Source organism: Myotis davidii, unplaced genomic scaffold, assembly GCF_000327345.1.
Source record: "Myotis davidii unplaced genomic scaffold, ASM32734v1 scaffold6, whole genome shotgun sequence".
Taxonomy (NCBI): Eukaryota; Metazoa; Chordata; class Mammalia; order Chiroptera; family Vespertilionidae; genus Myotis; species Myotis davidii.
This window is the reverse complement of record NW_006383011.1, coordinates 2,757,195-2,769,694: the sequence shown is the minus strand read 5'-3', so window position 1 is coordinate 2,769,694 and position 12,500 is coordinate 2,757,195. Positions and strand designations below refer to the sequence as shown.

Below are 12,500 nucleotides of genomic sequence, written 5' to 3'. Positions count from 1 at the left end.
GCTCCTGCTTCTGAAGTGAATGGTGACCCAGTATCATGGCATAACGGTCAGTGAAGGTGCAGACTTTTCAGTGACTGGGGATTGCAGACACAGGGAATGACTGAAAGAACCTTTGTCGTGGCTTGTTGGGGATAGATAGTGTTTCATAATGCGTCCAACAGCCAACCTCATTTGATCCAGCAGCTCACGGATAAACTGAGGAAATTGAGCTACAGAGAGATTAAGCGATTTGCTCAAGATCATGGAGTAGTTGATCAAAAGAGGAATTATAAGAACCAGGGGACTCTGGACTCCATAGTTCAGGGTTCTCTTTCTCTACCCTCTCCTCCCCCGTCAACATGAGATAGTAATGAAACCACGCTGCCAGTCTAGTCCCACAGTCTCAGAAGTGTTTGCTCTGGGTCAAAAGAGGAACCAGGTAAGGGTTTGACAGGGTCGAGGCAGATGGCCACTTCCTCTAAAAGGAGGAGATGAGCCCCTTCGGTGTCGGTGGAGGAAAGCACGTGTGCAGCTGCTCAGACGTGGCTTTCACCGTGAGCAGCTTGTGAGAGGAAACAGTCCTGAGCCACGTGGAAATACTTCCTGGGTCTGGGAAGACTCTGGGTAAAAATTTTAAAATTGCTTCCTTTAAGGAATCCTTACAGATGTCCATTTTAAGTGACTCTGGGCATGTTCCTTGGCAGAGGCGGGGCGCAGTCCTTCCTGCCTATGGGCACGTGAATGAAATGAGAATTTACCAGTAAACACCTCAGCCATGCAGCAGGCCCTCCCCTGATCACTGCCCACAACTTAAAACACCTGGAAGGAGTCGCAAAGGTCTCTGGTGATTGCGTGCAGTGCAGGCTTTGCCAAAGTCCATGACCTTTCCTGGTCGCGGAGTGGCCCCAAATCCCACGGGGTCTCTCTGCCACAATTTCTAATTTGATTTTTGAAGCTGTAAGTACAAGTCAAAAAGAAATGAAACCAATTGATATTCATTATGCCTTTGAGAAAATCCAGAATGCCATTACCAAGGGGTTTGTTTTCCTACCACACAATGGATTAGAAATAACAAAGTAGCCGCGAGTGGGTGTGAGGTGCCTGCACTAGGAGCAGGCCCTTCGAGAGGTGAGAAAGGACAGTGGATAGTAGCTTTCAGGTGGCAGAGTCGCAGACAGTCCCTTCCTGAGCAGCCTGCAGCTTTTATGCCTGAGGTCCCGGAACAATACAGGACTCTCCAAGCTGGGTGTGACCGATCCAATTGAGCCATGACGTTTCATCCAACACGAAATGATTTTGGCACCAAAGACACAGAATTAGCTTATCAGGAACCCAGTCATTGTGAAAGTTCGTAGTCCCTAACAATGTTTATTTCAGAGTCCTAGGGCATGCCCATAACTTCCGGTGCCCTGGCTTCCTCATTTTCCTAATCGGGATCATGATAGTACCTACCTCACAGGATTGCTTTGAGGATTAAATGAGTTATGTCTGGCCCAATGTATGTTTGCTCTTGTTAAAAATGGAGCCACGTTACAGAGCGATTGGGGTTTACACAACTAATGGGAATGGCCCTGTTTTTACAGTTTGAAGTAAATGAGAGTAAATGGGGGGCTGCCGGGGGGCGGGGGGAGAAAATGTTTGAGGGAACCCAAGATGCCTTGCAGCTAACGTAGTCTTTAGGTATATTGGGAACCACGTGGAGCCTGGAGAAAAAGAAGTGAGCAGTGACGGACTGTTTTGGACTAATAGAATCAACACTAAGGGAAATTTGGAAAATGGAGAAAAGTCAAAACTAAACACAGATTTCTGAAATGGGGCAGAATTCCTCACATGTGCTCCATGATGTTCCAGTTTATTTTATCCCTGACTTACCTGTTACGGTCTCCAAAATTGACCTCAGCTGTAGATGGAAAGCACTGAGGCAGCTGGCTTCTCAACCTTCATCTGGATCAGTGGTTCTCAACCTTGGCTGCACACAGTGATGGCGAACCTTTTGAGCTCAGCGTGTCAGCATTTTGAAAAACCCTAACTTAACTCTGGTGCCGTGTCACATATAGAAATTTTTTGATATTTTCAACCATAGTAAAACAAAGACTTATATTTTTGATATTTATTTTATATTCCGGAAATTCTGTTTCTTTGTTATGGGGTGGGGCCACAACATTAGTAACAAAGAAACAGAATTTCTGGAGGATGAGGCCCAGAAATCAGGATTTTGAAAAGATTCTAGGTGATTCTAATGTGCAGCCAGGGTTGAGAACCACTGATCTGGATGCTAAACTTTGTAGTTTTCAAATGGGAAACCAAAGACTTATCTGCAAAGGAGGCAGGTAGGACAGCTCCTGGGCTGAGGCTCTGTGTGCTCTGACAGAAGAACCGCCCTGGGCCTTGTCTTTTGCGGAAGTATAGCAGGCGCTCCGTGTACCTGGTAAGCACCACTGAGATTTTGCCTGTTGCCCTTTATTCTAGGGGTTATGTTTTTTCTTGTGCTCATTTTATCAACAATGGACTGAGCTCTGAGTCTTTCCCTTCACCAAGGGAGGCATGAGGGACTTAATTTCCTCCCTCAAGGACTAGTGTGAATAGGATGCCTCTCAAGCTGCAAGGAACACATTTCTCAGTAGGTGCAAAGATGCAAAGAATCCTATTGGGGACTGTGATCTAATATTAGCCCCTACATCACAGTCAAGAGAGTGAATAGTGCATAATTTCTTTTAAATGTTGGCCATGCAGGTTGTTTAATCTATGCCCACGTATCTCTATTGGCCAGATGAAGACTCTTAGCAAATCTAACAAGGATCCAAATCCATGGAGGTTTCTCAGCCAAACTACTCACTAAAATAGGAGCTTGTAATTAAAAAAAAAAGGTTTTAACTTGACACCATTCCTTCTACTCAGGAGACTACCCGACTAGTTCAAGTACTGAAAAGAACATGCGCGAAGAGAGACAGTGTGGGTAGTGATTGAGAGCAGACACTGAAGTCAATTCCCTGGGTTTGAATCCAGTTCTACCACTTACTAGCTGTGTGGACAAGTCATGTAGCCTCTTGGTGCCTCGGTTTCCTTATCTGTAAAATAAGGCAAATAATATTATCTACTACCTAGACTTGTTATGAGGGTAAATATCTGAGTGTCTTGCTAATATGCTAGTGTACCTTAGCCTCTCAGGCTACTTGATATAGAGAATGAGTGCTGTTCTTAGCTTTCTTTCCTAAAATGTCTCCCACCCCAGAGGCCCGGCATTAACCTTTCCAGCTGGAATTTAAAACTGGATGTGGGCCTTAAAAAGAGGATGGATTACTCCCCCACCCCCCACTGTCACAGTAGTGTCAGCCCATCACCGAAGCCCTTCCTCTGCTCCCAGCCTTGGGGGGGGGGGGGGGTACCAGGATCAGAAGAAGCACATCCTGTTAACTGGCTCTAACAATAAACACCAGGGCTAATAAGTATCAGATGTATATAGCGTGAGCCATATCCTGTTCTAAGGCGCCTCTGAAATTTTCACAAATAGGGAAAGAATTTTGTAACTTAAAGGGAATACTCTGGAACAAAAAATACACCCAAGCAAAAGTAAATTGCTTTACATTCTTCTCATATAGAACAGGGAAATGCATACCACCCTTGACAATAGGATCAGAAGAACAAATAGTAACAGATGTGTAAAGAAGGAACACTGAAGTTTTGCATCCTGTGAGCTGCCTGAGTCTGAACAGTACCGCTAACTAAAGTTCTACCGTCACCAGATCAACTTCGACTCATACCAGTTTTTCTAAGTAATGTATCTAGAGATTCCCACAGCTCCGGAAAGCATGCCTGTTCATTCTTTCCCAATTTGGTCTGATTTGTGTCTCTGGATTTAGTAGTATGGTCTTGGCATTTTTGCAAATGTTCTTGATTTCAACCCACTATAAGAAATATATATTTTTAACCAATATATATTCTGGCTAGTTTTATTAAAGAAAACTTTTGCACGATTTACTTTTCACCAGTCTGCCCTAGCATGTTTCTAATGATGTCAGAATCACCTGGATCACTGACAGCCAGTGTGCATACTCTGTAGAATTTTCCACATGCTGTGCCCAATTCAGTATTGTTGCCCCTACAGTGATGGGCACCAGTCTGGGCCAACATGGCATTGTATGCTATTTCAGATTTCCAAGGCTGGACAGGTGCTGGCAAAGATGATCAGTTTCGCTTTGCCTTCTCCGATCACCTTCAGAATTTGCTGGTCCCCCAGAATGCACTTTCCACTTTTCATAACAAGGTGGGTCCTAGAGGTGATCGATTCCAGCAACATTTTTTGTCTTCTTTGCAGCCACCATCTTCCCGCCTTTGGTGCAGTACAGCCCCCAATCAAAAGCAACCTCTGAGGTGACTGGGAAGTGACAAGGAAGAAATACATTTAAGGTTATGGCATCCACACATATGCACCCCGACCCCACCTTGAAATACCTGTTTCATAAAACAGCATTGTAAATGTGATACGTGCTGGTTTTTTGCATTCTATCTCATGTTTTACATCTTTTATAAAATGCTGGTGAGAGCCCATACATTTGATTTCACAGACTACTGATGTTTGAGAAACTTTGGTTAATGTGTATCTGGTCTTATGTAATTCATATAAATGTCTCAGGATCAAATAACAGAAAGAGGAAATATTTTGAGAATTTAAACAAGATGAAGATCTCAGTAGTTAGAAGCACCCAAACAGCCAGTGGGGCTGAGTGCGGTCCAGCAGTGAGCATTGGCCTCTGATTTCCAGACTCTGATCTCTGTACTCCCGACCTGCACTGTCCAATCTGACAGACACTAGCCCCAAGAGGCTACTTAAATTTAAATATGTCATTTAAATTTTCAATGTAAACAAAATTTAAAATTCAGATCCTCAAGAGCACTAGCCATATTTCAAGTGCTCAATAGCCACATGACTCCCATATTAGCACAAATACAGAAAGTTCTATTGGACAGTGCTAGTCTCGGAGCTGTGGTGTCACCATGTGCTAACAGTGTGGGGGAGCGGAGAGGAGGGTTGAACGTGGTCACCGCTAAACTTCCTTCCAGCTCCTTATTTTAAAAGCCCGCAAAGTTATTGTGTGAATGTGAGGAGTTGGAGAAAAATGCCTAAGACAGAGCTCTGGGAAGCAAAACTGCTTGGATGATGAGCAGCTGGTCCTTGGATACAGGAGAGCTCAGGGGTAAGAAAAATCCCCAGCTCACAGCAGCGTATGTGTTTGAAAGGAGAGGGGTAAGAAGAGCGCAGACATAACAAAGTTGTAGAACTGACACTACCCGACCCTAACACTTTACAGTGATAAAGCTACTGTAATCACGACGGTGATTTTGATGAAAGAATAGGCAAATAGATCAATGGGACAGAATAGAAAGCCAGAGATAGACTCTCATAAATATGGTCAACTGATCTTTCACAAAGGCGTAAAGGTGATACAATCGCACAAAGATAATCTTTTCAACAGATGCTGCCAGAACAGCTGGGCGTCCTCATGCAAAAAAATGAATCTGGACACAGACCCAGCACCCTTCACAAAAATTACCTCGGAATGGATCACAGACCTAAATGTAAAATGCAAACTGTAAAACTCCCAGGAGATAGCACAGGAAAGAACCTAGGTGGCTTCGAGTATGGCAATGACTTTTAGATACAATAGCAAAGACACAAGCTGTCAGATACTTGGCTTGACTAAATCGCAGCCTCAGCTCTTTGCCCCTTGGTATGGGCAGGAGGGGACTGCTGCTCCTCTTCTTGGTCTGTGGCAACCAGAGGGACCAAGGGAAAGGAACAGGATTGTGTGGGTGCAGGAGCTTCAGCTCACTGCCCCCAGGCAATCCCTTCCCAGGGGATTACAATCTGAGAGTTGAGCTGTATAATCCAAATAAAGTTCAGTCATTCCATTGAATGTAAATTTTTTTTGGTTGTAAAATCCCCTTTGCAGTTAGCACTATATGTTGTTGTTTTTTATAACTTTTAAAGAATTTTGACTGATTTACATACAATGAAACACACCTCTTTTAAGTGCATTTCAGTGAGTTTTTACAAATAGAGAACTCCCTTAACCATCACCACAGTCCAGACACTGAACATTTCTCTCACCCATGACCCTTCTCAGCAGTGCCCACTCCCCGCCCCTGGCCGGAGAAAGTTTTGCTTTCTGTCACTACAGATTAGTTTTGCTTTTACTAGAGTTTCATAATAATAGAATCATTCGGCATCATTCGGTGCTTTTCTTTGTCTGGCTATGTTTGCCCAGCACAATGTTGTTGAGATTATCCAGTTGCATATATTAGTAGTTGGTTTCTTTTTATTGCCAGGTAGGATTTCATTGTGCAGGTTTATCAAAATCAGTACATTCATCTGTTGGTGAACATTTGGGTTTGGGACTATTATGTTTAAGATTATTAACCAGGGGTCCTCACACTTTTTAAACAGGGGGCCAGTTCACTGTCCCTCAGACCGTTGGAGGGCCGGACTATAGTTTAAAAAAAAAAAAAACTATGAACTAATTCCTATGCACACTGCACATATCTTATTTTGAAGTAAAAAAACAAAACGGGAACAAATACAATATTTGTATTTGCATGTGGCCCGCGGGCCGTAGTTTGAGGACCCCTGTTGATATTAATCATACAGGCCCTTTTTGCAGACATATTTTCATTTCTCTTGTAAATATCCAGAAATGGGATTGCTGGGTCATATGGTAAGTGTATGTTTAACTTTGTAAGAAACTGCAAGAACATATTGTTTTCTTCTAAGGAAATTGATTTTTTGGCTGGCGGGGTGAGGGGGACAGGAGTTGTTGTTTTGCCTCTAGTATTGTCTGTACCTCTCTGTTGCCATTGCATTTTGTAGACTAGATACTGTAGACTGAAAACAGATCAGTGTGTCAATGGCTGTTTGGTCTAGAAGTTCTGGGTGAGGGTCATGGTCCATGTGGGTGAGACAGTATTGGGTTATTGCTCATGCTAAGAAGACCAGGCAGGCTAACTAGCAAGGTTTAAACAAATAGCATGTACTCTTTGGAAGAGAGTGTATTTCAAGGCTGTCGGGAGGCTGTACTTGTACCAGTTGAGGAAACTGCTAATCCTTAAGGATGCAAGGTACACCCAGCAGAAGTTGTTCCCCATAGAGACTGATGGAGAGCTTCTAACCCAGCTCGTTCTTAACTTCCTTAGGGAGAGAACCTAGTAGCCAGCTCAGTCCTGGAACTATTGAGGGTTGTCATGCGGTGCAGGTAGAATAGGAAATCCTTGCCTCAGGACCGACTTCTGCTTCTGAGTATTATAGCATATGGAAATGAGATACCAAACCTACCCCATAAGTTTGAACTATGTAAGAAAGGTGCTTGGTAATGGAAATAACAGGCAAATGTAAGTTGTTATTCATCTATACACTAAGAAATAGTACACACTGCTAGTCTTTTCTACCTTTTTTTTAAGTAAATATGCTTGTGATAGCACTCAAATTTCTGATCACCATTTCGTAATGGTTAATTTAACTGATGATCACATTTGTCTGCTTAGATGCAGGTATGCACGAGCTGGTATTCTCTAAATATGTTCAAAGCAATTCTGGTTTCACAGACAAGTAGATTTGGAAAATGCTGTGTTGCAGTCTCTACATGTTGGTTGTCTTGTGGAAGCCAACTTTAGTGTAATGAAATTTTCTATCTTATTAACCCTGTTGGCTAGTACATGAGTTATCTAATGCACAAATTAATAAGTTGCCCACAATTTAGCAGCTTAAAGTCACACACATGCATTATCTCACAGTATCCGTGGGGTAAGAATCCCGGCATGGCTTAGCTGAGTCTTCTGCGCCGGTCTCTTGCAGAGCTGCAGTCAGGTGTTGGCCACAGCTAAGGTCTCCTCCGAAGGCTTGACTGGGGAAGTGCTCACCTCTGAGGTCGCACAGCAGTTGGCAGAATTTGGGTCCTTGAAGTTCAGTCTGGGAGCCTCAGGTCCTGGTCGGCTGTTGGCCAGAGGCCACCCTCAGTTTCTTGCCAGATGGGCCTGTCCAACATGGCAGCTTGTCTCATCAAACATGCAAGCCCAGAAGGCAGGAAAGAGAGTCTTCTCGCACGTTGGGAGCCACAGTTTTATGTAACCAAATCATGAAGTGGCATCCATCACCTTTACTCCATTCTTTTGGGAAAAAGAAAGTCATAGGCCCCCACCCACACTCAAGGAGAAGGTATTACACAAAGGTGTGTCTTCCAAGGACCGCCTGTTTGCAGAGTTGGGTTGCAATCAGACCGGCCTCCCTCTGAAACCAAACACACTGCAAATAGTTGCCTGGAGATTCCAATGTTAGGTAAACAATTCAACCACAGACGTAAAAATTAGTGCGTAAATTTGGCTCATATTGTAAGGATGACCCAGAGTTGTTTACGCTCCTAGACTTATTCTTATAGGAAGTGGGTAGAAAAGATGGACTGTCAGTGGGATTTTCTCACATATTAAGAACAGAATCTTGCAAGAGCCTGACCCAGAGGAGGCCCTCAGTAAAACTGTTTGCCCAAATAGACTTTGGTTTCAAAACACAGCTTAGCTCAGCTCTATTGCCCTGCTTTTGTAACAATATTTTATATCCTTCATCTTGAAATGAAATTCATAAACAGAATTTACCTATTTGCATTATTCAAAAACATTGATAGGACTTAACTGTAATATAAAACTAAAAGAGTAATTTATAATAAAAATAATGGTTTTTAATATGGAAATGCTCTAAAACGAAGTGCTTACTTCTGAATTTAGATTCACTGTTAATGACGTAGCTATAAATACAGACTGAAACTTGATACCATGTGTGCAGTTAAGGACTCAGATCTTACCATTTGCCTTGGGTAATGTGATTTTTCCAGAAAGATGAACAATTCTTGGAAACATTTTGAACAAAACAAAAGAATAATTATCCCACGTTTTATACAATAGTTGCACTCCTAGAAAATTCAGAATAGATTCAAATTAGGCAAAAACTGCCTTGTTTGGGGGTTAGTTTAGGCTCAGGTAATTATCTGCAGGTTTCATCTGCAGGTATAGGATATTGGAAGGCATGAGGGTGAGGGCCTTGGGACCATTTATTGTACAGGACTTTGCTGTACTTAGCAGAGTGAATGGCTGGCACCCGGCACTTTCCCTTCCAATTATCTCCACAATAAAAACACTCCCATGGATTTCACTGTGGAGCAGCACCACTCCCCATTGAAAACCTCTGCAACAGGGCTTACCCTCTTGGGGAAAGGAAAGGGATGCAGGTCCTCTGGTTTGGTTGAGCATAAATATCAAATAGTACCCCAAAGGAGAGGAAATAAAAATTGGGGCACTTTCCGAAACCGGTTTGGCTCAGTGGATAGAGCGTCGGCCTGCGGACTGAAAGGTCCCAGGTTCAATTCCGGTCAAGGGCATGTACCTGGGTTGCGGGCACATCCCCAGTGGGGGATGTGCAGGAGGCGGCTGATCAATGTGTCTCTCTCATTGATGTTTCTGACTCTCTATCTCTCTCCCTTACTCTCTGTAAAAAATCAATAAAATATATTTTTTAAAAAAATTGGGGCACTCAAGTTTCTATGGTGGCCCAGCAGCTGAGGCATAGGTGGGTGTTTGGACAAGCAGAAGACCATAGTAATTGCTGGAGGTGGAGCGAGAGGAGGAATACTGTATGTGAGGCTGTCAGGAATGGGCAATCTTAAAGCACATGCTTCGCTGAATTTTAAGAATACTGATGAAATGCTTCCTTTTCCAACAGAAACCTGTTTCCCTCAAATCTTGTGGTTGCAACTTTTAAAACGGTAAGGTTTGATGCTTTGTTAAAACTATGAACCTTTGATGGGGGTGGGGGTTGTATAAAATATTGCTATAGAATTAGGAAAGGTGTTAACAAAACGGTAACATTGGTCTAAGTTTTATAGATGGGCCCCTGGGATAAAACAAACAAAGCAAAACTGAACGTTTTTCTAAAATATCCCACTGGTTCCAACATCTTTTCATATCACCTGAGAAATACCCTCAGATCACATTTTGGGGCTCTCTTAAATATTTTAGAACATTTTTCAAGTATAATGTTATCTTTTTTCGGGTTATAAAGGAAGTATATGCTCATTGCAAAAAGTGTAAAAATAAAGTACAAAAAAGTGGAAGAAAATAAAATAATCACCCATATTCCCCACCTAGAGCTACCCATGAACATTTTGATATACATCCTTCAGATCTGTTTTTCTCTATGCATGCCCACATGTTTAAAAAATAATCATGCTAAATATGTTGTTTGTAAACTCTCTTTTATAATTTTATTTTTAAGATTTTTCTTTTAATTTATTGGTTTTAGAGGACGGAGAGAAACTTCAGTTTGTTGTTCCACTTATTTATGCATTCAGTGGTTGATTCTTCTATGTGCCCTGACCTGGAATCAAACCCACAACCTTGGTGTAGTATCAGGATGATGCTGTAACCAACTGAGCTACCAGCCATACAACATATTTAGTATGATTATTTTTTAAACATGTGGGCATGCATAGAGAAAAGCAGATCTGAAGGATGTGTATCAAAATGTTCATGGGTAGCTCTAGGTGGTGAATATGGATGATTATTTTATTTTCTTCCACTTTTTTTGTAAACTCTAAACTTTTTTTTCCACTCTAACCTCTTTCTCAAAGCCGTATATTGTGAAGATTTTCTCACGTCAGTAAATAACCCCCCTGCACATGTTATTGGTTGTATTCCACTGTGTGAGTGTACCATGATTTTACTCCATCGGTCTCTTATTGATGGACATTCAGCTTGTTTTCAGTTTTTCCCTAATTTTAGCAATACTCTAAGTAACATCCCTGTGGCCATGCTTTACACAGAGAAGAAATATCAAGGTCTAGATTAGATGGACTAACCTGATTGCCCTTGATAAGCAAAGACTTTTCTGTTTCTAATTATAGCCTCTCTCTTTAAAAAACACAAAACAAATCTGCATATAAGCACAGCTGTGGCTTCTGTATACAACACAAGGTAGGAGACAAAGAAAAGGCATGTGGGGTTTCGGTGCCTGTCCCTGTGGGCTGAGTGTTGTTTTTCCTGCCGTCCTGATCACAGGACCACTGAACCCCTCAGCGTGCCTGAAAAGCTCCAGCAGTGAAAGCTGAGAGAGACCAGAGCTCCTCAGTGGCGGGCACAGAGCAGGCCTCTGGGTCCGGGCCTCCTAATGTGCAGAAGCCAGCTGTCCTCAGAACAGACCAGGACGGGTGTTCCATAACAGATTCCACTCGATCGTGCCTGCTGCCACGGGGAGACACCTGTGCAGAAATATGTGCAGTCTGCTGCAGGCCAAAGCTGGAGAGGTGTTTCACTTCAGAGAAGTGGGTCTCGCAGAAGGCTCAGCCAGGAACACCAGCTCGCCTGACATCCTTTGTTTTGGAGAGTGGAGGCCCTGGCCCATTAGAAATAGATTCTGAGAAACAGTCATGTTCAAACAAATTCTGGAACCAAGTGGAGCATAAATAAATGAATACACATAAATGGACACATTGAAAAGTGAACTCGGGCATTGTGGAATTAATACCAAAGTTCTCTAAATACTGTGAACTCTCAGCTGTTTGAAATATCAAGCTCTCAGCATGCAATTGGGCAGACCTACCAACCATTGTCCCAGGGCATAAGGACATTCTCCTTGGTTCCCTATCTAACCAGAGGCCTCTTGTAGTACATGCTGCCTTGGTCTTAAGGTCAAGCCAACCAATGGAGCAATGCCCCCAACACTCAAAGTGAGTAATGACAGACTAGCAAGAGGCCCAGCTATTCGGTCCCATCTTCCCCTGTGCACTGACAGTGATTTTTCTTTCTCTCACTCACAGTATGCAACTGATTATAAAATGGACCCCCACAACATGAGCAATGGAAACATAACCCTTGAAAAGGTAAAGCTCTTTGTAAGATCACTTGTGATGAATACTTATAAAGAATGCTTCTCAATTGTAGGAGCCCACACAATGCATCTTTTCTCAAGCAGGGCTGAAAACTTTGGAGTTTGGGTGGGCTGTTCAAAGCACATGGTCTTGGTTTGTTTCTTTGGTTATTTACCAACATGGCCAAAGTCTAGTGTCTGTAGCTTTGCAATCTTTAGTGGATCTACTTCATCGAATTGGAACTAATGTCCCCTCTCCTAAAATATCCTATATAATAAAAGAGAAACATGGTAATTAACCGTAACTTCGCTACCCTTCCCATTGGCTAATCAGCAAGATATGCAAATTAACTGCCAACCAAGATGGCGGCTGGCAGCCAGGCAGCTGAAGCGAACAGGAGGCTTGCTTGCTCCAGTGATGGAGGAAGCCAAGGTTCCCTGCCTGCCGCTGCTGGTCTCTGAGCTGCAGTCTAAGAAACAATGTTGCAATTATAGAAGCTAAACAATCCCCAGATCCCTGCTTTCAGCAGTCGAGGCTCAGAGCTAAAGCCAGCTCTCAGTTCCAGTGACAGCCATAGAAAGTAAATAAATCCCAGAATTAAAAAAAAAAAAAAAAAAG

General features: G+C 42.8%; 1 protein-coding gene and 1 pseudogene across 1 annotated transcript in view; one reads left to right on the top strand and one right to left on the bottom strand.

The window, feature by feature from the left end:
* The window catches only part of SLC1A4 (solute carrier family 1 (glutamate/neutral amino acid transporter), member 4), a 23,805-nt gene that overhangs the window by 2,067 nt on the left and 9,238 nt on the right, over positions 1–12,500 (top strand). The window contains exons 2-3 of the mRNA XM_006778536.2: positions 9,740–9,782; positions 11,832–11,894. Coding sequence (XP_006778599.2) covers positions 9,740–9,782; positions 11,832–11,894 — 106 coding nt within the window. The remainder of the gene's footprint in view (positions 1–9,739; positions 9,783–11,831; positions 11,895–12,500) is intronic.
* LOC102754697 lies at positions 3,759–4,335 on the bottom strand (annotated as a pseudogene).